The sequence below is a fragment of the Dromaius novaehollandiae genome, chromosome 2 (assembly GCF_036370855.1).
Source record: "Dromaius novaehollandiae isolate bDroNov1 chromosome 2, bDroNov1.hap1, whole genome shotgun sequence".
In the NCBI taxonomy this organism is placed as follows: domain Eukaryota; kingdom Metazoa; phylum Chordata; class Aves; order Casuariiformes; family Dromaiidae; genus Dromaius; species Dromaius novaehollandiae.
The window spans coordinates 155,983,364-156,006,633 of NC_088099.1; the positions used below are offsets into that span (position 1 = coordinate 155,983,364).

The following is a 23,270-nucleotide window of genomic DNA, read 5'->3' on the forward strand; positions in this document are numbered from 1 at the left end:
GCCGCGGGCGGGGGGTACACGGCGGCGGCCGCCACCGCCGCGCCATCGCCCCTCCGCGAGGCCGGGGGGGGCGTTGGGCCGCGCCGAAAACGGCCGCGAGCGAAGCGCCGCGCGGTGAGAAAGGGCTGCGCGTTAAGGCCGGGGACACCGCCGCCTCGGGGGGCGCGGGGCGTCGCGGCCCGAGTCACTGGGGCTTAATCCGGGGGGCTGGTGCCTTCGGCTCAGAGACACCGCGGCCTGTTTGACGAGGGCTTTTGTTTTTTAAGGTTACTGGTCTAGGACCCGCACTCAGATCATGCTGGCTCCGCTTTAGCTTTTTCTTGATTTCTACCGTATTAAAGCCATTTTCTGTCAGAGTAAGGGCCTCTAATGACTTAAACCCTCAAAAATTCAGTATTTCTGTGTCTTACTGCAACATTGACATTGGCTGTGTGGAACATTCCAGAGACGTGCGAGAGTTTAACTAGGTTCTTTGAAGCTTTGCCGCTTGGGCCTCCTGAGAAATCCGTAGTTGACATAGATGTTTACATCGATGTTTTGATTAAAACTGAACTTGTAATATTAAACTGCAGTTTACACTCCATATGCAAGAAACCAAGATTTTACTTTTGTAATGGAGTAGACTGAAGAAACGCTTTTTTTCTTTCAGGTGCGACTGCTGCGAACATTTATGATCTCCTGAAAGAAAACTGTAGCTCATCTGTAAATGCAGATGCAAGCACGTTCCCAGGTAAGTATAGCAGCGTGCAGTAGTGTGAGACAAACATCATTGAGGTCTTGTCCTAGGCAAATTTTTACATCTGGATGAAATAAGTCAAAAACTTGAAGTAACTGGCAGTTTCTGCAGTATGGCTAAACCTGCAGGCGGGGCTGCTGTCGCTACTTCTGTTTTTATAGAGAACTGACTTACCTTCAAGAACCGAATGGTTAGGAAATGGTTAAGTGTATTGGACACCAGAAATGAAAGTAAAGCTACTGAGAGGTTGGCTTTCTGACAAATTTCAATACACTTTTACACCAAGTAAGAGTAGAAAAGGGCTTGCTACCCATGTGGGAGTTGATATTTTCATGCCCAAGTTTTTTGTTGCTCCTGTGATTTCATCCCAGATTCATAATTATATTTTGTGTCTAAGCTTATTTCAGTGAAGACAACATTTGTCTATTGAGTAAGCATTCAAAAGCCTCATTAATGAACATTTATTAAATATTTTTATCTTCTTAGAAGAGATTTCCAAAGACCTGCTTTGGTGCATTTATTTGTTTTTTTTAATAATTGTAGTATTTTCTTAGTTTGAAAATTAACTCATTAGTTCCTCACTTGGTTTGGATGTCTAGTGTTGGGCTATTAATGGTCACCTCACTGTCACAGCTGTCATCTAATCGTGATCCCTGTGAGGAAACCAATGACTTCATTAAGGCGGGAATGTTGTGGTTTTTTCTACTTCTGTGCTTTTATTTCACAAAAATGTTGAGAAGGCATCAGACAGCATCTCAATTTGTGAACTGTGTTAACCATATTTCTGAAAGTTGTGGTTCAGTTCAGGTATCCTGCAGCTTCTGGAAGTGAAGAGCATTATTGCTCAAAGTGGAGTAAAGATCAAAAACTTTCTTACCTATTAACAAAGAGGTTCATTAATAGTTAGACACTTAGCTAGAACTTAATATACTTCGACCTTAATTATGATGTCAAAAGAAAGTAGATCTTACGTCATTGTGGCACATTAAAAACTTTGAAAAATATGTAAGATGCAAATGTGGTATTCTGGTGTTGATCGTTCAAGTTCAATCCGTTCAGATCAGGAATTCTGTGAAAGTTTAGCTGAATTCTAGGATTTTCAGTCCTAGCTGACGTTTGTATAGGTAATCTTTTTTTGTGCATGTTTTCATCCTCTGTTCCGAACCATTCAGTTTAGCTTGATATGAATGGAAATGGCAGTGGTCTTAAATGGGAAATCTACTGTGCGCTTGCTTCTTTTGTTGACTTTCTATAACCAATTTAGGCAATAGTAGGCATAACCATGTAACATAGCTAGGTATTTAATTTAAAAAGTGGTTGAGATTATCAAAAATAAACTGTGACAATACCATCTATGGTCATTCCTCCTTACGAGTTTCATTAATAAGGAAAAAATCTGGAGTTTTTCTGAAAATCCATATACAGTTTGACTGAGTTTCCTCAATTTCTTGTTGGCACAGTGCAGTAAGATCACCACTAAAATGATTCATTGGAATTCTTTCAACAGAGACAGTAATTATAATAGGAAGAATAGATTGCAGCGGATTTTTTATTTTAAGTAATTGTTTGCTCTCTTTTTAGCATGTTCTGTTGCTGGTATTCCAGGTGGAAAGAAATGGTATTTTGCAAGTCATGTTATATGTGGTTATTATCAGGTAAGCAAGATTTTTCAGAATTTAAGTTCCTCAGCTCTCTGTCTGTCTCTAATGCAAGTTAATACTGTGATAATCAAAACTCTTTTTGCTTGGTTAGTTCTGCAGTCCTGACTGGGAGGAAATAAATTTTGACACACAGGAAAATGAAGACTCACTCCAGACAAGTGTTGATGAATGTCTGGGAGCTATACAGAATTTTGAGGAAGACGACAACAACAGCAGAGAGTCACTGTCTACGGCGGAGTATGCATATTATTATTTTCACTGCAAGTACAGTGATTTGACATTTAACAATAAAAGCCCAAGGAAATCAGGAAAATTTAACAAGCACAAGTTATTACCAAAGCAATAGTTAACTGTGAACAGTCCCCTTCTACCACCAAAAAATAATTCTGATCTGTTTTATGTTGCTTTAATTTTCTTAGCTATAGGTGATTTTTATAGAATAACAAAAGCTTCCTAGCTGCTGACGGTTGTATATACAAAAAAGAAGCTTCCTGCTAAGAAAAAGCAGACTGTCTTGACTCTTATTTCTGGTTTTATTGCACTCTCTTCGGAGGTCATTTAGCTTAGTTCTGCCTCAGTAAAATAGGAGACAAGTGTATCTCGTTGCCTAGGTGTTATGTTTGTGCAGAATTTTAAAGATGTGAAGTATTTACATCAGGTAGTGTTTATTGCTTGTTTCTAAATTACTTTTTTTTTCAATCATGTTGCTCTTCATTTTCAGTATCTATGATGAAGCTGCAGAAAGTCTGCATCAGTTAGCTGATAAACTGCCTGCCCCAGGTAAGCTCTTTTAAAATGAAGGACTAATCTCTTTTAGAGTTTATATTTGTGTTGTTAGTTATTACTCAGACAACTCAGTTGGTAAAATCATAGTCAAATGGAAGAAAATTCAGAAGACATTAGTTTGCCCTTTGAATCCACTTGTACGCCACTCTTAAAAGTGGTTTATTAAGGAACTTAAGTATGATTGGCTTGGCTTTGTCTTGTGGAGTTTACTGTTCATGGTTTTGGAAGGTTATGTTCCCAAAGAGATTAACACAGTTAGCTGCTTAAATAATTTTTCAATCTGAAATGGCACCAAAGTAGTAAGAGACAGTAAGCAGTATGAAACTCAACATGCAACTATAGAAAGTGAGAGCCAAGAAGCTATGAAGGAGCGTAGATTTATTGGAATCACGTTGCATGAATTAAGAGATTCATATCAACTTGTACGTTAAGGAACACATAAGGTTGAGGTGGGATAGTAAAAGAGCTGGGCATGAGAGACATACGTAGTTCAGAGGTGTTAAAAGGAGGAAAATGACATAGTGTAGTTGCCCTGGACATAGAATAGAGGACTTTGATCTGTCAAACACTGTGTTCAGTGACAGAAAAAAAGGTGTAGAACTGCTGTAAGTGAGAGAATGGCAAAAAATGTAGCTCTATTTTGTGTTAATTTAAGAGGAACAGCTAGAATTGAGCTAAAATGCATTAAAAGTGTTTTGAGTATTTCCTGAATTACTTAAGGTTGATCTTTCAGCACATTTCAGTCACCTATAATCAGCACTTTCTGTGGAACATTTCTGTCTTTAAATGAATGAATTGTTTACTGAATAGTAGTAATTTGAGTCTATGTTTTCACAGGCAGAGCAATGGTTGATGTAATACTGCATGCTGTTGAACGAGATGTACCCAAGTTAAAAGACTGTTTACCTGTCATTGGTGCACTGAAACACCTGAGAGAGTGGCACGCTGCACAAATCACCATTGCAGCGAATGACTCTAAAGGGTATGCTGTTCGTTTAGGTGTACAGACAAACTCACATTTTATGTTAGTCTATGTTAGTGTTTTAAAATAAGACACTTTGGTGTCTTTAGTGCTTGACAGGTATTCTTTGCAAATATGTATATTTGTTCTCTCTTTCTTTGAGTGGAGGAATTACTCATGTCCGTTTATTGTAAGTACATGAGCTAAACAAAGGGGTAGGCAAAAAAAGCAAGCCCTCTGAAATATCTGTTTCTATGAGAGCAAAAGGTGAAATATTTTATCCTTACTTCACTTTCCATTAGTATAACTTCACTAGTGGCTTCAGTGTGCATACTGTGTTCTGAAGATCTGGTGTATTATACAACACAATAACTCATATTGGTTCTAGTTTTCCAATTTTTATAAAATTAATGTCTAACTCTACCTGTTTTACCTTTTTTTTTTCCTTTAGTATTACATTAAAAAAAAAGTGACTGACTTTTGCCCCTTCTTCAAAGATAGAGTATAAATGCTGTTACTTCCCATATGCTTTTGAAGAGGTTTAACCCTAGAAAAATTAATTAAACTTGAAATTAAGTCCAGTAACAGCTAATTTCTTAGAGAAAAATCCCTGCTGTCCTCTTCTGATTGATATATGTTGGCTTTGATATGTCTCATGCTGTCCTCTTCTGATTGATATATGTTGGCTTTGATATGTCTCAATGGAAGCCACAGTTCTTATTTTCTTTTTTCCTGTGGAGAAAATTATTTTTTAATGTAATAATTTTGTAGGTGTATTTAATAACTTGGCAAAGTCTCCTCTATTCCTCTCCACCGCCCAAAGTCAAGTCTGCTTCATGGAATATATGTTTAAGCTTAATCACAAGTTAACAAAACTGATTAAAATGAAAAAGTCTAATGCTTAGTCCTTGGATGGAATTGGCAATGTCGTGTAATACTTACTAAGGTTTACAGAGAAAATAAACTGACTGCAGTGACTTTTATCATTAAAAAAAGTACCTTTTTCACCTCAGTGCTTATTGATATCTTCCTGTGCAGCCAACTTTTGACTGAATAAATTCTGCTGCTGTTATTTGTGTAAAAATGAAGCCTTGTGGGCATTCACTTTCTTTGAAAGTTCTCTCACTTTCTCTTCGTGTTCTCTCAGAAAATGGATGGCCAGTAGTAGAATATGCAGATACGACTTGTTCTGTCTCTGTCTGTAATATTTGCACTGCAGTCATGTCTCTACTTACAAGGCTAACTTCAAACCAACTAGATGGCTTAGTACTAGCTGCCTAGCTTTGCTCCAGCTACTAGCATCCGATCTTACTGTGGTATGCCTGCAGCTTGCCAGTGCCTGTGTTATTTGGTGTCTGACAAAGTTCTTTGCTGTCATTTTCAGGGAGGATATGAACAACTTCCTTTACGAAGCCTGAACCAGCAATTCTATCATATTTTGTACTTTGTGAAATGTAAAGATATATGTGTCTGTCTAAACATACACAAGACTAGTCAGTGCTAAGTAGCAATAAGTATTTTCAGAGTGCACTGCGTGTTAATTTGTAATGTTAAACTCAGATTAATTCTTCCTTATTTTTATGACAGATGGCAAAAAATAGCAGACTATCTGTCGGCAGACTTTGCATCTTCAGATAATCTCAGGAATATTATTGATTTAAAAGAACTCTGGAGGGGAAAGATTCAGATATGGGAAAGAAAGGTAAAATAACTACTTTTACTTAACATACATAGACTTTTAAAGAGTTACTGTATTTGAAGCATTTTATGCTTTTAGCCAAATTTCTTTTTGACAGCCTCTTTCTGAAAGGTAATATTTTTTATATATCTGGTGAAATATTTCTGAGAAGCAGTGGGGGGAAGGGAGAACAACTAGTGTTTTAGCAGGATGAAAGAACAAATGAAATCAAGGTATCTGGATTTGAATTTCAGAAATTCAGGCACCTTCCTCTGAAATACTTGCCTTAACTTTTTGTTCAAAATCAGATTTCCCTATCTGCCACAGATCATTATAATGCAAGTTTTTAAGTCATTGTTACAAGCACATGTCTAATGTTTTTCACAGTGACAAAGCTTTCAGTCTTTCCAGAAACATGTTTATGCTTTCAGTATTTAAGTCTTGGATATAGTGCTTGGTTCCTAAACCTCATATTTTTACCTAATTTTACAGATCTGCTAAAATCAACTGTAATAGTAATTGTTAATAATACCTGTAACTGGCTGAAGAGAAATATTTTTTCTTATGTAAATTTTCACTCTTCATCCCCTAGTTACAGTAGTGAATTGAACATAGTAATGATAAATAATGTCAGAAGCATTCTTGTTAGCACCACATTTTATATCTGTTTCTTTTCACTATGTTACCTTTTTTTCCAGTTTGGATCAGAAGTCAGGTTTCCAGATTTCTGCATGAAGGGTATTTCAGCAAAGCCATTTAGCACTTCACATTTAAATTCTTGCTTTGCTGCCAAGAAAGAGCCAAGGAATACTGATGCTTTGGCAGAGGTAAGTCTTATTCTTGATGTCTCTTTGAGCTACTATAATACACCTGATTTGCCTTTCTGAGAAAATTAATGATTAGAGGAACCTTAACTGGAATAGAAAATCAACCATAAAAGTAATGCTTACATAACTGAGGAAGACTTTAGGAAGTCTTTACTATACATTGAGGAAGACTTCTTTTGTTCATGTGTAGACAAAACAGGTCCTTAAAATTTGATATTTAATAAATTTAATTAAAATTTATTTTATATATAAAATTTGTTCTTAAGAATGTTATATCAAAATGTCTTTAAACTTGAAGTCAAAAATTTGCACAATCTTTGCATTGGAAATATATAATTTATATATGAATTCTAAATTTACCTGAACTTTTCTAGTTAATTTTAGAAGAACATTATTCAAAAATTGCTAATGCTGTTTTATCTTTTCCACCGGAAGTAGATCTTTCGTGAAAACTACAGAATTGTAATTGTTGATGAAAACAAAAATCCATGTTATCAAAACTGACATCAGTTAAGAGTATATTATTTCCATTGTTAGAATAAGTATGTTTTGGATTGCATTTGGCTGGTCCGGGCAGGATTGTTCCCCTCTCCCCCCCTTTGAATTAGGATAAGGATTAGTCTGACGCAGCTTGTTTCATGCACATGGTTGGCATTCTGAGAAGTCAGTCTTATTAAATAGACTTGCATACCTTCCCTATATTTTTCCAAGACTATATTTAATATAGTACTGTGAAATCTTCCCCTCATGTTCCTTTATACCTCTTTCGGATATACTTGCAGGAGTAGTACTTCCAACAAAACACTTGAACAAGTTTTACTGAGATAACATCATATATAGTGTTACCACTTACCAGTTTGATCTTTTTGCAGGTTTTTCATTACTATGGTCCTGCGTTAGAATTTTTGCAGATGGTGGTGCTTTCTGATCTCCCCTCCTATTTCATATCAGATCTAGAATTTGAGCTGTATCCTTTCTTAAGTATCTAATGATAATGGTCCCCAGCAGAAAGCAAACAGTCAGGAGATAGCCAGGCAGATAACACTGAAGGAGTACCAAGAAGTCATTTAATTCCAGCTTGCTAAAATGAAGCCATACAATATTTGTTTACAGCTAGATTTTGTATGTTGACATTTAAATTACACTAACAGTAGCCAGCTATTTTTGTTTGTATTGCACATATACTTGATCTAATGTTGGATAGATTATTTGTGGGGAAAAAAATAGAGAAATAATTATACTGATGCTTTAAGTTTAAAAAATAATACAGACCTTACTCGTATTAGTGTATATAGTGTGAATCAGAGCAGAGAAACATTTTTCCACAAATAATGTTTTTACTACCTAGAAGCAAAATCTGCAACAGGGTATGTCAGAAAAATTTTGTCTTCAGAGTTGTGTGTACTGCAGAGGTCTGAAGGTGTATTCATATTGGTTTGAATCTATGTTTCTCTGGTACTAGTCTTGGTGTGACAATTGGTAGCTAGGCTGTATGAGCCTCCCAGTATTTTTATATCAGATTGTCTGTTGATTGTCTATATAAAAGGTGTCAGCAATATTGTATTTCATCATATAAAATTTCCAAAATAAGTGTACCACTTTGTCTGGAAAGGTAGGTTTAGTATGTTTTATGGTACTTGAGTGTTACACATTAGATACTTGCAGTCCTTATTTAAAACATGATTTATAAAACATACATACAATTCTTCCTGAAGATGAGGTTCCTTAACTGTTCTGTTCAGGAGCCTGGCAAGAAAGAATATCAAGAAGTCATCTATGTTGCTTCTTGACCAGCTTTCTTCTCTCTCTGGGAAGGTATGATACCTTTTTTATTTGAACTTATCAGAAAAATGAACACTTGTGTATTGCTCGTAAGAGATACAGGAATAATATTTTAATACCTAATCTCTGAGGAAGTTCCTTTAATATTTAGTTCTAAAGCAAATTCTGGTTTTAATGGTGCGTGGTCCTGACAATTGTTAGGTCCTAATAGTTTGTAAATCTGCTGAGCTTTTTCTTTACCTTAATGAAGTTTTGATCTCCTAAAATATCTTGTTACTTTGAATCCTATCCTGATAGATATTTTGGTAGTTTTCATAATTCAGGCGTTTCTTTAGCGAAAGGCAGGACTGTATTCAGGTTATAAAATTTATCTTGGTAGCCTGAAATGGAGAGCTTTTTTACTGTGCTTCCATTCTGATGTGGTATGTTCAAGTGGTTTAGTAGTCTTTTGCTTTGTGGTTTGATCCAGTGGCTAATTTATGTTAAACTTGATGTTAAACTTTTAAAAAGTTATTTAAGTTGAATTTGAATTTTTCTTGTTTTAAATTCCAGATGTTGGCTGTTCTTAGGCCTCCCCATTTCATGGGGAAAAAGAGCCTATGGGCATTTGGTATCTTTTCCATAAGTTTTTTCTTTCAATCTATCAATGTTATTGTCATAGCCTGATGTGAGACCTTTGGTTTGTTTCCATATTAAAAGATGAGGGATCATGAACCTTTCTACACTATCAGATGTTATTTAAAACCTGGGTAAAGCTTTGGTATCCCAGTCTGTCTTGTATATCGTTTTGATCTGTATCATCGTCACACAACGTTTGAAAGAAACTTTCCGTCGACTGGTTCCTTTTTACGCCCCTCCAGCTGTTAGCAGATTTGCATCACAGACACTCTGGCTTCTGTCAGTTGTAGCTAGACTATTTTTGACTGCAGAAACAAATGTCACTGTCTGAAAAAAAAAATGGAATTTTTAAAAAGTCATTCCTTTTTAACTGTCTCACTCTGTGTTTGTTTGTTTGTTTGTTTGTTTGTTTGTTTGTTTGTTTGTTTGTTTGTTTGTTTGTTTTAATCCCCAAAGCTGTTTAAGGGTCTGTGGTTCCTTAGGTAGATATCACATTTATAACATAATAACATTTAAAGGCAGATAATATAAATGAGGACAATTCATCTTAACGTGATTTTCTTTTTTGGTTGTACTGCTACTTTTTACCCTGCTATGACAAAACCTTGTTACTTGCTGTTCTCCTGACAGTGTCCTAGAAGGATGGTGGTGTCTTTTGCTAAATGTTATGCTAAATAGCCCCTTTCTATCCCCAAAATACAAAAGAGCTGGTGATTCACCTGTGAGGATGGCCTCTGTGCCCAGCCAAACTTTTCCATCTGCAATCTAAGCATCAGCTGGTAAATACAGCTGTTGCCTTTACAGTATGTGTCAGTGTCCAGTTAAAAGCACCTTGAACAGTTCTGTCTTTGTAGCCTGATGCCTTTTTAGTTTTTGTCAGTCTGCAATTGCAAATGATTGGTCAATTTCTTTTTGTAATTGACAATATTAGGTTTTTCCTTAGGATGAGCACTCCTAATCTTGTATTTTGGATAAAAGAGTACTTTGAAACACCTGCAAGCCTATCTTTCTTTTCTTGGATTGATAGCGTGATTATTTATAGCTTCAATATTAGTCTGAAAATGTTTTTTTCCCTGAGTGTTTAGGGCAATGCAGGCATGTTTATGAAAGTTTTCTGATGTTTATAAATAAATCTGTGCCAATCAAAACAGAGCCTGCAATGTGGAAACAATGATATAATTACAGTGAATAGCTAAGGTTCTTTTAGCGTAGAATTAGAACACCATTTTTCAGCCATATGTTTAAAACTGAGGTTCCAGTCTTCAGCTTGTTATTTTTTTCCTCCATCCCCCCCGCCCCCCCGCCAAACTCCATTCTCTGTTATGCCTAACCAAAAAAGAAGCCACACCAAAAATGTCTTCTGGAATAGTTTTATATTTGTCTAAAGCTCCCATAATTTTCATTTATTTGTCTAAAGCTCCCATAATTTTCATTTTAAAAGAGGATATTGAACATTGGTTATGTATCTTCTACAATGTAAGAAATCGTATTTCTACTTGTAGGAAAAAAAAAAGACAGAACAATTAAAACACATTTGCAGGTCACTTCTTAGAGTCTGCACATGTTGAATTGAATATGTTTTCAAAATAGAAATTTCTCCTAAAGATTTGTTTGGTCTATTGGAAACATTATACATTTGTAGTCTTTTCTAATAGCTGTAAAAACAGTGTGTTATAACCTGAGATTGAAATACATATGTATCTTTTTATTATTAATAATTATTGGTCTGAAATTTAAATATGAGCATAAACATAGTCCAGTATTGGATTTTTTGAGGAGGATAATATATGGGGGGGAAAAAATAGATGTTTTTCAAAAGAATGCAGCGTAGCTGCTTCCAGCTATTTTTTGAATTATCTTTTCATTCTGGGTGCTACTCTACAGAGGTATTTTTAGCCAGATTGTTACGAGATTTGTAACACAGACCTTTTTATGTGTGAAATTCAGCAATTAATTCTCTCTCTACTGGAGCAAAAACAAACACAGCTTTCACAGTGTCTGTGTCAACTGATGTTTCATCTCAATTGATATGAATGAAAAAAGTGTTGAGTAAAGATGTTTGTGTTTAATTGAAATACATTTGAAATAATGCCTAATCAGGAGCTCAAAAAATGAAATGTAGAGTAGGTTTCAGTAATATTGCATGTATTGTATTTGTTCTCATTATTTAGGTGGGAGCTTTATTTGCATTGCCATGTAATGTAAGCAATGTACTGATCCCATCCCCTGCCCAACTGAGTACAAAGAAATGGAAGGAATATATGGCTAGAAAACCTAAGATCATTACTGGTACGTAAGAAGACAATGACTGCAGGTGTATTTTATTCTGATTATATATTTTATGTAAATTCAGAGGATTTTTCTTTTTAATGAAATCAGGCAGTGATTGCAGTTTTCATTAGGACAGAAGGTTTTGGTGAATGCATTTCCAGCTATGCAGACATGTTTCAGAGAAAAATTGAAAATACTATAGTCAAATTATATGATAGTCATGGTTAAGATGTAGGGAAATGATGCAGCTCTTTTAAACAATCTCTATATGCTGTCCTTCAGCTGAAGATCTAGCCTCCACATAGCTTTCTAAATCAATTGTACAATCAGTGAACAAAGGTAGCTGCTTCTGCAGGTGGAAAACCAGTCTGCTTCACTTTGCTTTCCTTCTCTCTTAAGCATTTCCAAAGGTTCTTGCATTTGCATTTGATTTCTACCTCTTCCACAGCGGATACAAAACATCACGAAATGCTACATGCCTCCATTCCCCTGAGAACCATTGTACTTACCTTGTGATTGAAAATAGGCGGCTTCTTTTTCCTTATGGGCATATGGTAACAGCAGCCAAGTCCTCTTAGCTAGTGTACTAATAGTTAGAATTTTTATTCAGGATGTGAGAGAACAGAATCAGTGCAGACTGAAGGAGATTGGATTGGATGGAGTTTCATAGTCATCCAGTGTTTTAGGTCAGAATATACTGCCCTGAAAGTGGAGACACTGCACGAGTAGTAACTGTGAAGTTCATAGGGACAGGCAAACATCAGGCTAGGAGGAGCTTGGTGACAGCCCATTGCTTACCTAGGACAGGAAAAGACATAGGATTCTCCCTTATGTGATTTTTGTTGTTTATGCAGTGGTTTCTGAATATATAATTTATGTAGGTTCCAAGGAGCAGTACCTTCTCCTCTTGGTAGCCAAAGATAGTATTTGTAACACATAGATAGATGAGGATTACTGGCAAAGACTGGTGGTTTTGGAGGTCTGGGGAGAGGCAATAAATTGAGAGGAATTACAAAGAGCTGTGTAATTGAGGGCAAGAAGCTTAATGGTGTGGAGTGGGTGCTGAAAGTAGATAGATTCAAAATGATCTATGCATGTTTGGAGGTGGCAGATCAGACAGCTTATGATTATGGAGATGGTGACAGTACTAGCATTTCCACTGTACTGGAGAAGTACTCCTGATATATAACTTATTTTAAAGATGTTTTTCTGAAGGTGTTTCACAGTTGTCTCCTGATATTTGTAAGTTCCAGAAGTTGAACTGAAAGGAGAATCTTGCCGATATTATTTCTTGCTACAAGGCAATGGCTCTGGAGGATGTAAAGCAACCTTGATTCATTCAGCTAGTCAGATCAATGGAGTGGCTGCTCTCGCTGCAGTAAATGGGAGGCTAAAGACAAATGCAGGAGAAACAGAATCAAGTAAGACTTTATTTATTTAAAAGTAGCTGAAGGCAGGTAAATGCTACTAAAATTTATATATGCATTTTATTTATATTAATCTATGTTAAAAGGGAGAGAACGAGGAGGAACATTACATTTTGATGTATATCTTTGTATTGTTTCCACAATATTTTTTCAAGACTCTTGAATTTTTTAACATTGATAGAAATATTAATAAGAGCCAATACCTTTACACAATTTACTACTGTATCTTTTAAAACAAATTCTTAAATTTATAGTCAGTCATTTCTCAAAACTATCAGTAGGCAAGGCAAATGTTTTATTATACAGGGAAATCCAAGTAATAGTTATGCAAATCAAAAAATCAAATCTGTGAAGAGTTAAAATTAAAAATATATATATTATTGTTGCAAAGACTGACCAGCCAAAGCCTAAAATCTAATTGATTATCTGTTGACAAATCTATTTCATTGAAGATCTGAAGTAAAAACCTCAATGTAAGCAAACAAGTGGAATTTTATGACTGTGTTTTGAGTTACCTGGTAGATGCCCATATTACTATGGAGTGGTTAGGGTAAGAGCTAGCAGCTGATCATCTGCTCTGCTAGATAAGAGCATATATGTAGACAGTTACCATAGAGTAATTGTCCTGTTAAAAGTACATGTACTAGCTAACTCTACTAATTCATGTATTTCCTCTCAATAACACTGACAAAGAAAAAGAGCACAATGACCTGCATACTCTCATTTCTGTTTTATCAAAATAAATCCATGTGGGATATGACTGACTGCTTACTATTTTACCTGATTAAAATTCCATTAGTAGGTTGTCAGAAGACTGAAAGTCCTAGGTAGTACGTTGGGAGAGAATTTTTCTTTCCTGCTATCAAGCTGGTGATAATTTTACCTTCTTCGAATGTTAGTCATGTTAACTATTATCATATATTGGTTTTGTATGCAAATTCAAAACTAACAGCTAAACTGGTATATCATCTGTTCCAAGTTATCCCCTTGATGTCTTAATTTAATTGTAATTTATTCTTTAAGATTTGCCGTATGTTAAATTTTAGTTGTTTAATACAAAATTTGTATGTTTGCTGTTTTGGTGTCTTCTTGAAATCTGCTTTTTAAGAAATAAGATGAATGACCTGGTACCGCTGCAGACCTATGAGAAACTCTTGTTAACAGATTTTTCCTCATCTCTACAGGCTTTTGTATTGCAGACTTCATTGAGTCTCTTCCACATTTCTGTGGAGAGCAGATTGTACAGAGAGAAAAGAAACTGTCTCATATCCAAGTGCTTGCCTTGAAGGAATATCTCAGTAAGTAATGGAGAAAACACTAGGAGTTCTCAAACTGATATTAAAAGGAGTCTTCATTTCAAATTGAATGTGACGGGTCACCTTACAAAACACAGATGTCAAACTAGTCACAAACTAGTCAGTTTGTGAAGAAAGAAGTGGAGTTTTAAAAAAGAAACTTTTTGCAATACATCTGTGATGACATGTCAGATAATAACTTTTAAATACTGAGGAAAAGAGATACTGAGCTTTAGTTTAAGTTGATGAGTCTTTTTTCTGTTACAGTAGTGTACTGACGGCTTGAGCATAGTTTCAGAATAATTATTCTGTGGTAGTTAACTTTTTCTCTGCTTTGTGATTTTTTTTTTCTTTTTTTATGGTTTGTTTTTCAAACCCACTGCTGGATGCGCCTTCCAAAAATATAAGAAATCCATCCTTTTGTTCTTCCATGCAAAAATCTTAAACAGCAGAGGGCATGTATGCATCATAAATTTGTTGTTTCTGTAAATGGATGTATCATCTTAGAGAATGACCTTTCAGTCAGATTTATAGATTTTCATGACTTTGCAAAGAGTTTGGACAGTGGTCATGCTGGATTTTTCAGTCCAAGTCTATTGCTCAAATTAACTGAATTAAAGTGAAAATTACCTCTGAGAGACTGGCTGGATTATTGAAAATGGCATACTATAAAGCTAATTTAGGTGACTTATCATTAACAGAATACCATCTTAATGAGAACAAGTTTTGTGCTCATTGTCTTTTCCATTATTTTTTCCCTCATCACATTGCCTTAACTTAGTCATTCTCAGATTCCCACATGCTTTAACCCTGAACTTGGGGCTGACTTAGGGCTTATGTTTTACTTTCAGTTATGGTTGGGTCACCCAGTTTCATTAGGATAAAGACTGAATAGGAGCAGCTGGGGTTTGATAAATCATACCAGAATCATATGATATAAAATCATATCAGAATTGCCTGACCGTTGATGTTCTGACCACAAAGCCTGGAACACACAGTCGGGTATCCTGGAGCCACACTCTCGTAATGGCAGGAGAAATAGTTATGCTGGGTGAGAGTATCCTATAGCAGACTCTGTAGAGTGGAGCCTTTCATATTCAGGCTCAGCATGTCCAGATGTTTATCTTTGGGAGACTGAAACCTGGAAGTACCCAGAAGTACAGATTTAAAAAAAAGACTTTAAAGATGTGATTCGTATGTAATTTCAGCCATTCTTACTGCTATATGTTTTTACTTGCCTGTGAAATAACCACCAACATCTTGCTCAAGGATACCGTAGTAAGTGTCAGGTTAACTTGTTTTTCTTTAAGGAGCTTCCAGTTATTCTTAACAGATGCAATAGCTTTTCTTTCTTTTTTTCCTCTTTCCTTTTATAGAGAGAAAGAAATTGACCAAGCAGCCTCCAGTTATTTCTACTGATGAGCTCAAAAACTTGTTAGTACTTACAAGAGAAAGTTTTTTGGAACTGTGCAACACTAGTCTTTCTAAACCTGTTCTACAGAAAGTTGTCAATAAAACTAGGTCATACACAGTGACTTCTGGTAAGTATCTTTATTTAAAAAACTCACTAATTAAGATCTTTCTTGATGTATTTTCATACCTGTTGTCAATTCTTTACTTAAAGAATTGACCCAGACAAAAGAAGGGAAGATACTGGAAGAAAAATAAATAGCTTTCTAGGCTTTTTTGCAAGCTGAAATTGCCCTTGGCATTAACTATTGGCTTTCTTTTTTCCTGACAAAAGAATTGATACTCAGAACACTTAGGATCACAGCATAAGGCAGATTTACCTATGGTGTTATTGTTTTCTTCTGTGGGTTATCAACTTTCTATTATAGGTATATAAACACTTCAGGAAAGCATGCATCCTTTTTTTTTTCCCCTCCACTCCCCTGTATTTCAAGAGAAATGTTAGTATTCTTCTCATCTTTGTTGCTTTTATGTCCATTTGCTGTATGTCCAGTTTTCATGAGTTAACTCCTGTAAAGTTCGTGTGCATATATCTAGGATCATAGTTCCTTGTATTATGGCAACACAGCTGTTGGGTGGAATCTCCTGTATCCACCATTGGGAAAGCTGTGACACGTTGGTGGCCTCATCTGGTTGAACACCCAGTCTGTCTCCCAGCCAGAGAGACAGTCTTGCTCCAAATATTTAGGTCTGTAGAACACCCGGTAATGCCAGTACATCATATTGAGTGACAATTTTAATTCATAAAGTTATGCTACATGGGATAAGGTTTCAAAATCTCTTAACATTCAGCAGAACAAGGTGGTTTGTATTTGCATCATTCATCAAATTGCACTGCTAACGTGATGCACCTATTTTTAGTTTTTGTGTTGCTCCCCCCCCTGCCCCGTACAGGCATTAGTCTTCTTTTCCTCCATCCTCCCCCCGCCAGCATTCATTTCAATATGATGCATTGCAGCACAGTGGCTGATAGGGTTGCACTTAGCATTTTGGAAATGACTATCATGTCTCTCCTGGCACTTCTTACCACTACAGTGTGGTACCAGTGTATGTGAGCACAGTACAATAATGGTTGTTTATCTTTGCAATACCCTTTTCACCGTAGTTATTTTAGCATTCTTTTGCTAGTATCCACTCTCCCTTCCTTTGCTTTTGGAGTACTTGTAAACTATAGTTCATTACTTTAATTCTCTAGTGGTTTTCATCACTCTAGCAGTGCCAAATGTGCTTTTGTGGATGTCTACATGGTAGAACACACTTCTGTGGAGCTCTAAAAGTCTTGAGAGACAAAAATCTGTGGTTGGTAGTATAAATTGCTTTGCGTTTACAGACAGATTATCTTCTGCTGCTTGCGAGCAAACAATAATACTTTTGCTTTCACTGTGGGTATTTTCTTGCAGAATCTGATTTAATGGAGCCAAATCCATTGGAGTGGCCAGAAAGACATGTTCTTCAGAATTTGGAAAACTTTGAAAAAATTAAACAAAAAATGAGGTAATGGTTAAATACTGTAGGCTTTCTAAGTTATGGGCATTAAGCATTACTCTAGAGGAACTGTGTGTTTTGATAGACATTTTGTAAACTGTTTGTTTCAGAGGAAATGTTGCATAAGACTGATGCTAAGTTTCTGTTGGACTATCAATTTCTAAGGGTATTTTGGGGTAATTTCCTGGTATTTAGGTTAATACTGTTTTGAATTGCATTGACAAAACACAAGTGAAAGTTAGCTTTGGAACTGTCTTACTTTAGGCTATATTAAAGAAGAAATGGCACTTCTAGGCTTCAGCCATACTAGAAAAACATGTAAAAGCTTTTCTCTTCCAACACACCCAATGGCACAAATGATAAGGACAGTAAAGGAGTTTTGTCAGCATGTGCAATGTGGTTATGATCTCTTTGTAGTTCCTAAATAGTCAGGACTGATATAAAGTCTCATATAATTTTAAAGGAGATGGATCTATTGGAGTCACGTTTGAAATGTATATTTGGTTTTGTTTTTCCTTCAGTGCTGTTTCTGTGAAACCTGTAGGCTTTTGTGTCACTTAAGACAGCCTTTTGGTTTCAACATAACTCTCACTTTGTGTAAGATATTAGTGATCTGTTCTGGATCTTAACATATCTGATGACTGAGTTTTAAAGCCAAATGCCCAACTTCTCTCCCTCTTTCTCTCTCTCTCTATGATTTCCATCCCATGTCTGTCTTTCCAATACCACAGTTGCCATGGCCTAGATTGGAGTTCTGCTTCTCACAAATTCTCACATTAGATCTCTTCTTTTTCATGCCTTTTTTTCCAATAGTATTGACTTTTTCATAAAGAGGTAAAGTTTTTCCTTCTAACTTTTGAAAAGCTCCCAAAAGAACCTTTCTATTTCAAAGTCAGTTAATACATTTCATCCTATTCCGAACTGGTAACCTTCTGCTTATCCTGAATTGGAATCCAGCGTGGTGCTTAGTAGTAGAGGAGACAAAACTTTGCTGTGTTTGATTGAAGACACTAGAATATAGAGTGGAGAACTGCATACAGTGGCGGTTTTATGGTTCCTTTGCTGCATATTGCAAGATTTTATGGGAATTAATTTTTGATCTTAGAAGTCCATAAATGGAAAAATGATGAATAATGTAGTTCCCATGTTGTATTTCGTAACTGAGGTATAAAATGATAAAATTACTTTCTTCAGTGGGCTGGTAGAGAATTTACATCTAATATATTTAATCATCAGGTTTCATGTAAATGTTCTCAAGCAACAATCTTGTTCATTTTACTTTGGAAGTAAGATATGTTTAATTGCTGTGGACTAGCAGTGATTCTTTTTGTATGCAACAAAATTACTTCATTAAAAAAAAAATAATTTTCCTATTTTTTTTTCTTTTTTCCAGAGTTTCTATGTTTCCACATTCATCTGAGCAGTTACTGGGACATAAAGATGGCCAGAAGGAGTCACTGACATTGCTTGATGCTAAAGAGTTGCTGAAATACTTCACACCAGAAGGGTTACCAGTTGGTGATCTTCAGCCATTACAAATTCCCAAACGGTAAGATTTCAGCATATTGAAAACACTACAGGCTATACTCAGAACTGATGTACAAGATTGCAAATAATGACTGAATGAGAGTCTCAGAATCGCCTAATTGGATTGGAATTTGCAACTAGTAACACCCTTGCATCTCATGCCTGCCAGTGAAATCAACCCTTACAGTCTTTATCTTAGCCCAGTTGGTCTTGCTATTTAGCTCTTTCAGAGATTTGTCTTTAAAGACAGGATGATATTTTTGAGTACTCTTTGAGGAGAGTATGCATTTAAACAACCAAATAAATGCCTGATTTGCAAAAGTGTGGAATAGGCTTTTGCCATGACTGTGCTTTGAACTGCTGCCAGTATACGTGTCTGTTTACAGAGGATTGTTTCTAGTATAGTAGAATTTATTCTGGCAGAACTTCAGTTTTATTGGTGTGATGCATTTCAGTGCAAGGGAGGTTAGGTGAGAACCTAGTGCTTTGTGCTTTATCTGTGTTTGACTCATGTTGTACTGGCCCAGCATTTCTAGCAACATTCTTAACTGGTAAAGTGCCCCTTGAAGGAAACTTGCCTACTCTGACTACATTGCAAGAATCATCCTTAGAGTGTCTGCTGGTAAATGTTATTGTATTAACCACTGCATTTTCAGCAGCAAGATTGATGTAAGAAGTTAATGGGCTAGTTTTCAGGTTCTGAACTTTTTTGTTTGTTTTTTGAAGTCAGGCCCACTTGTACAGCAGAGTCAGGTGGCATGTGTAGAAGCAGAAACTGTAGTGTTTATGGAATGTGCTAGTAGGTAAGCTTGAAAGTCTTTGCAGTCATTAGCGTTATATTTGTTCTTGACCTTTTTAATGTTAAATAATGGAATTTATAAGGGAATTGGTAGATTAGGGCAGATGGTCCTTCTTTGAGCTTCATTATATGTAGTAAAGTAAGAGGACTTGTGAGAGCGAAAGGGTCTGTAGGATTTAGGTGATTTCTAAAAAATACTTGCAGAACTTTTGAAACTAACTTCAAGATGTTCTGCAGACAATCCAAGCAGGGTAGAAAATTTACAGTAAAGATTGAGCGTCTTCTATAGAGTTGTTAGTTAATTGGTGCCAATACCTTAGGATTATGGCTGTAATATTAAAATATTTTTATTCCAATTAGCTGTGTGAGAAAGAAGTCAGTAATTTGCTCACTACAAGCATTCTCTTAATCCCTGATTTTTTGGAAAGCTGCGGAGAAGCTGACTGTGTAGAGTATTTTGATTCTCTTGAATGGTTTGCTTTGAACTATAGCCCAGTGAAGCCTGAATTTGAAGAGGTTTTGTCCCAGTTTGCTTGGATTTTACCAATTATTATTAGAAAGAATGGTGGTGAAACCTTCGACTTGAAGAAGATTTGAAGTAACAAGAATCTCTCTTAATCCTATAAGAGATCTTGGATAGCTAAGGAAAGTATAAAGGTATTAAAATGATGAAGCACACCAGACGTTTTTGCTCAAAGGCTGAAAGGTCTGCCAGTGACTTACCTTGATAGTATGTATCTGGCTTGATCCAAGCAAGAATATTGAAATTGTTAATATAATAAATATAAGAAATTGATTGGCTAAGGACTCCATTTTATCTGATGCCCTAAACTACCAAGGCAGCATTCCTTAAACTTAATCTGGAGAATAATTACTTTTAACTGAGAAGGGTCCCAAACTGATGCTGGTTGCAAAGGTGAGAGTTGCTGGATTTTGCTGTTTTGTTCTGGACTTGCAGAACCTGATCCAGTTCTACACATTCTCAGACCAACGTCATTGAATTTGATAAGGGCTTGGCTCAGGCTTTGTGCCACTAGTTCTCAGGTTTGCAAAATGAAAGTGCCAACTTTCTCAACGGGAAGGATACCCCAAAACTTGGAGCTCCAGTTGATGAATATGCCTGCATTTATAGCCTTTCTAGACAGCTAGATTGGTATCTGGGAGATAGTGAACCATTTCCTTTCTGACGTACCCCATGGCTTCTTACTGTTACATCCAAGAGTACTCTGTACTCTTAGCTGCTCACCTTCCCTGGTAGGCTTTATCAGTAGATTCTCTAGGATGATCAGTAACTTTGCATATTATGTGTTCAAATGCAGTGACTATAGACCCAAGGATTTTTCCTGACTAACAGGAGGAAAAAAGAAGTTTGATATGAGACTGCTGAATTAAAGTAGTTTTCACTTGAGCTTAAATAGAGGTTTGATAAATTAGAGTTTTTTCTGTCAGTCTTTTTAACAAGCCATCTTGCTATATTCAGTACTGCATCTTTCCAGGAGGTTTTTCCCAAGTGATGCAGTGGTAATGGTGCAGAGGCAGCTATATGTGAAATGGCAAAACCTGGAACCATGTGCAAGTTCCAGATACAGCTGCATACTGCTGTATCTTTTGCCTTCATCTCCTCCTTGCTTTAGAGGTAATTAGGATGTGAGTATTCAGGGTACACTAGGCTCTGGCGGCTAATTCTGTCTGTCTTGTTATCACTTATTCTGTTGAAATACTTTCAAATATATGATTTAATTGCAAAGAGTTGCTAACTGGAGTTCAAATATCACAGGATGCAAGTGGTTAGTTTTGATACCTGTGAAAGGCAGTTGTTAGGCCAGGCAGCAACTTGAAGATGAAAGGAAAGACTTCACAGAAGAGTTGAGGTTGGAAGGGACCTCTGGCGATCATCTAGTCCAACTGCATTATTCAAGCAGGGTCAAATTTCACTGATAATAGGATTGGGAGATGGGAGGTCAATTCCTGGTTCCTCTCAGTTCACTCTACTACTCAGATGCCCAGCTGTGAAGTGGGTAATAGTTGCCTGGCTTTATTTAAATTATTTGGAATTTGACTGCTAACCTGGTTGAAACCTCTAAGAGCTTCTGGAATAATAATAGCTCAGTAGATAATAGTTAGGTTGAACTTAAATTCTTACTTAAGTGAAGATTTAATTTCCCATTGATACTGTACCCCAGGGGCTTTGTGAGCTGCAAGACATGCTGTTTTGGTATTCCTATGTCAAGACATTTGTTTTTGATTTATGGAAGTATAATTCACCCAGATTGCAACTATTTAAAAGCATGTTGGGTTTTTTTTTCTTTTAGCGAAAACGTTTTCCATCTGACACCAGAGCTTACTCCTCGGAAGCTCAGAGGTTTGCCTTTTGAAAAAGCAGCTGGATGCCATTATCATGGAGTTGAGTAAGTTCTATGCCTTCTTTTCCCAAAAGTATTTTCAGCTTCCAGTGAAGTTATAAGCAGAAACATTTAAAGCAATATGAATGTTATTAATGGAAAACGTTATGTACCCATTTCATTCATTGGAATAATTTTGCACATGCCTTCTCTCCCTTTCTTAACTTGATTTTCTTCATTGATTTAAATTGCCGCACTCCTGCCTTGATGGTAATAATCTCCCACCAACCTTTAGTAAGCTGTACTGCTATAGCTATACTCAGTGTCTCTGAATTTCATTTGGAATTGGGAGTGGCAAGGGGGAAATGACTCATTAGTACTTACCACTGGAGCAGTACATGAGTAAACTACATACGTTGTTTCTACTTCGATATTAAGTTGTAAGCACTTTCAGACTAACAGTCATGAGGTGTATGAAACCTGCTCTGGAGATACTTCTACGTATAGGGAACCTGAACCCAGCGCTGGTACACAGGTGTCAGCTTTAAGGATCTGCAGGAGAATCAATATTATTAGGACTGTGTTTGGTTCCAGACAGCCAGTGTTAGTTATCGAAGGTTCAGGTGGACATTCATTATATAATGTCTAAAAATCCTCTTTGAGGAGAAGGGGAAAAGGACGTACTCAAATACTTGTGTAGATATTTCAGCATAACTCTTCTGTGTGCACAGACTCTTCGTCTTAACATGGTACACTAGCCACTCAGAAAATTAGTGGATACCACATGTATGCAGTTTGGTCTTCGTGCAGTTTTCTGCCTCCTTCTAAAACTATGTTTTCAGATTACTAAGATGTGACCAGTGATACTACTGGCGTATTTCTGTGAGCTTCACAAATAATTTGGTTAAGCCTGTGTTAGAACTCTGTTAAATTCAGCCATGTTCTCTAAGCAAATGAAGCAGTTGTGCTGTCAATTCAGCTGTTTCCTTCCTTTCTCCAGTAGCAACTTCTGAGTCTGTTAGCCTTTTTAGATTAACCTTAACAAAGGGCGCCAACACGCAACTGGGTAGATAGAAGAAATGCAGTTTTGTTCTCCCAGTGGTAGGCAGAAAGCTCTTGGCCATCGTCTCTCGATATACGATAGCCTGCTCACTTGTTTGCAGGGGAGCTGGTGATAGACAGCATGCATGGGGGTTCAGATTAGGCACAGATGCTGCCTCTTATCATCCCCAAAAAAGGCAAGTAGATACCACAGGGAAGCCTGAGTATTGTGGAGGGGAGGGAAGCCCTGGCATGTTGATGTGACAAGGGAAATGTGCTGGGAATAAGCAGGGAGGGAGGCAGAAGAGTGAGATGGTGGGAACTGGAGATACAGTGAGAGGGAGGAACCCAGAGTTGTTGAACTGGAGGATATTATGGTGGGCGTATCATAGGGAGCATGTGGTCTTTGGGAGCAGCTGGTTTTTGTACCATGCAGTGGTGATTTGCTTCCATCTGGATAACTCCTGTATTTATATTTGGAATTAAAGTCTTGCCAACAAAACAGGAGTAAGTTATGATTAAATCAAACTTCTGGGGTAATGAACCTGTGCCAAACATTTGGAC

At 36.6% G+C, this 23,270-nt stretch overlaps 1 protein-coding gene across 1 annotated transcript in view; it reads left to right on the plus strand.

Annotated features, from left to right (window-relative positions):
• Window positions 1-23,270, plus strand: part of MTBP (MDM2 binding protein) — a 32,334-nt gene that overhangs the window by 204 nt on the left and 8,860 nt on the right. The window contains exons 2-17 of the mRNA XM_026110074.2: window positions 650-730; window positions 2,318-2,391; window positions 2,489-2,634; window positions 3,119-3,177; window positions 4,021-4,165; window positions 5,732-5,846; window positions 6,521-6,649; window positions 7,522-7,616; window positions 8,392-8,464; window positions 11,221-11,338; window positions 12,568-12,741; window positions 13,932-14,045; window positions 15,419-15,583; window positions 16,913-17,006; window positions 18,391-18,546; window positions 21,636-21,731. Of these exons, the coding sequence (XP_025965859.2) occupies window positions 650-730; window positions 2,318-2,391; window positions 2,489-2,634; window positions 3,119-3,177; window positions 4,021-4,165; window positions 5,732-5,846; window positions 6,521-6,649; window positions 7,522-7,616; window positions 8,392-8,464; window positions 11,221-11,338; window positions 12,568-12,741; window positions 13,932-14,045; window positions 15,419-15,583; window positions 16,913-17,006; window positions 18,391-18,546; window positions 21,636-21,731 (1,834 nt within the window). The remainder of the gene's footprint in view (window positions 1-649; window positions 731-2,317; window positions 2,392-2,488; window positions 2,635-3,118; window positions 3,178-4,020; window positions 4,166-5,731; window positions 5,847-6,520; window positions 6,650-7,521; window positions 7,617-8,391; window positions 8,465-11,220; window positions 11,339-12,567; window positions 12,742-13,931; window positions 14,046-15,418; window positions 15,584-16,912; window positions 17,007-18,390; window positions 18,547-21,635; window positions 21,732-23,270) is intronic.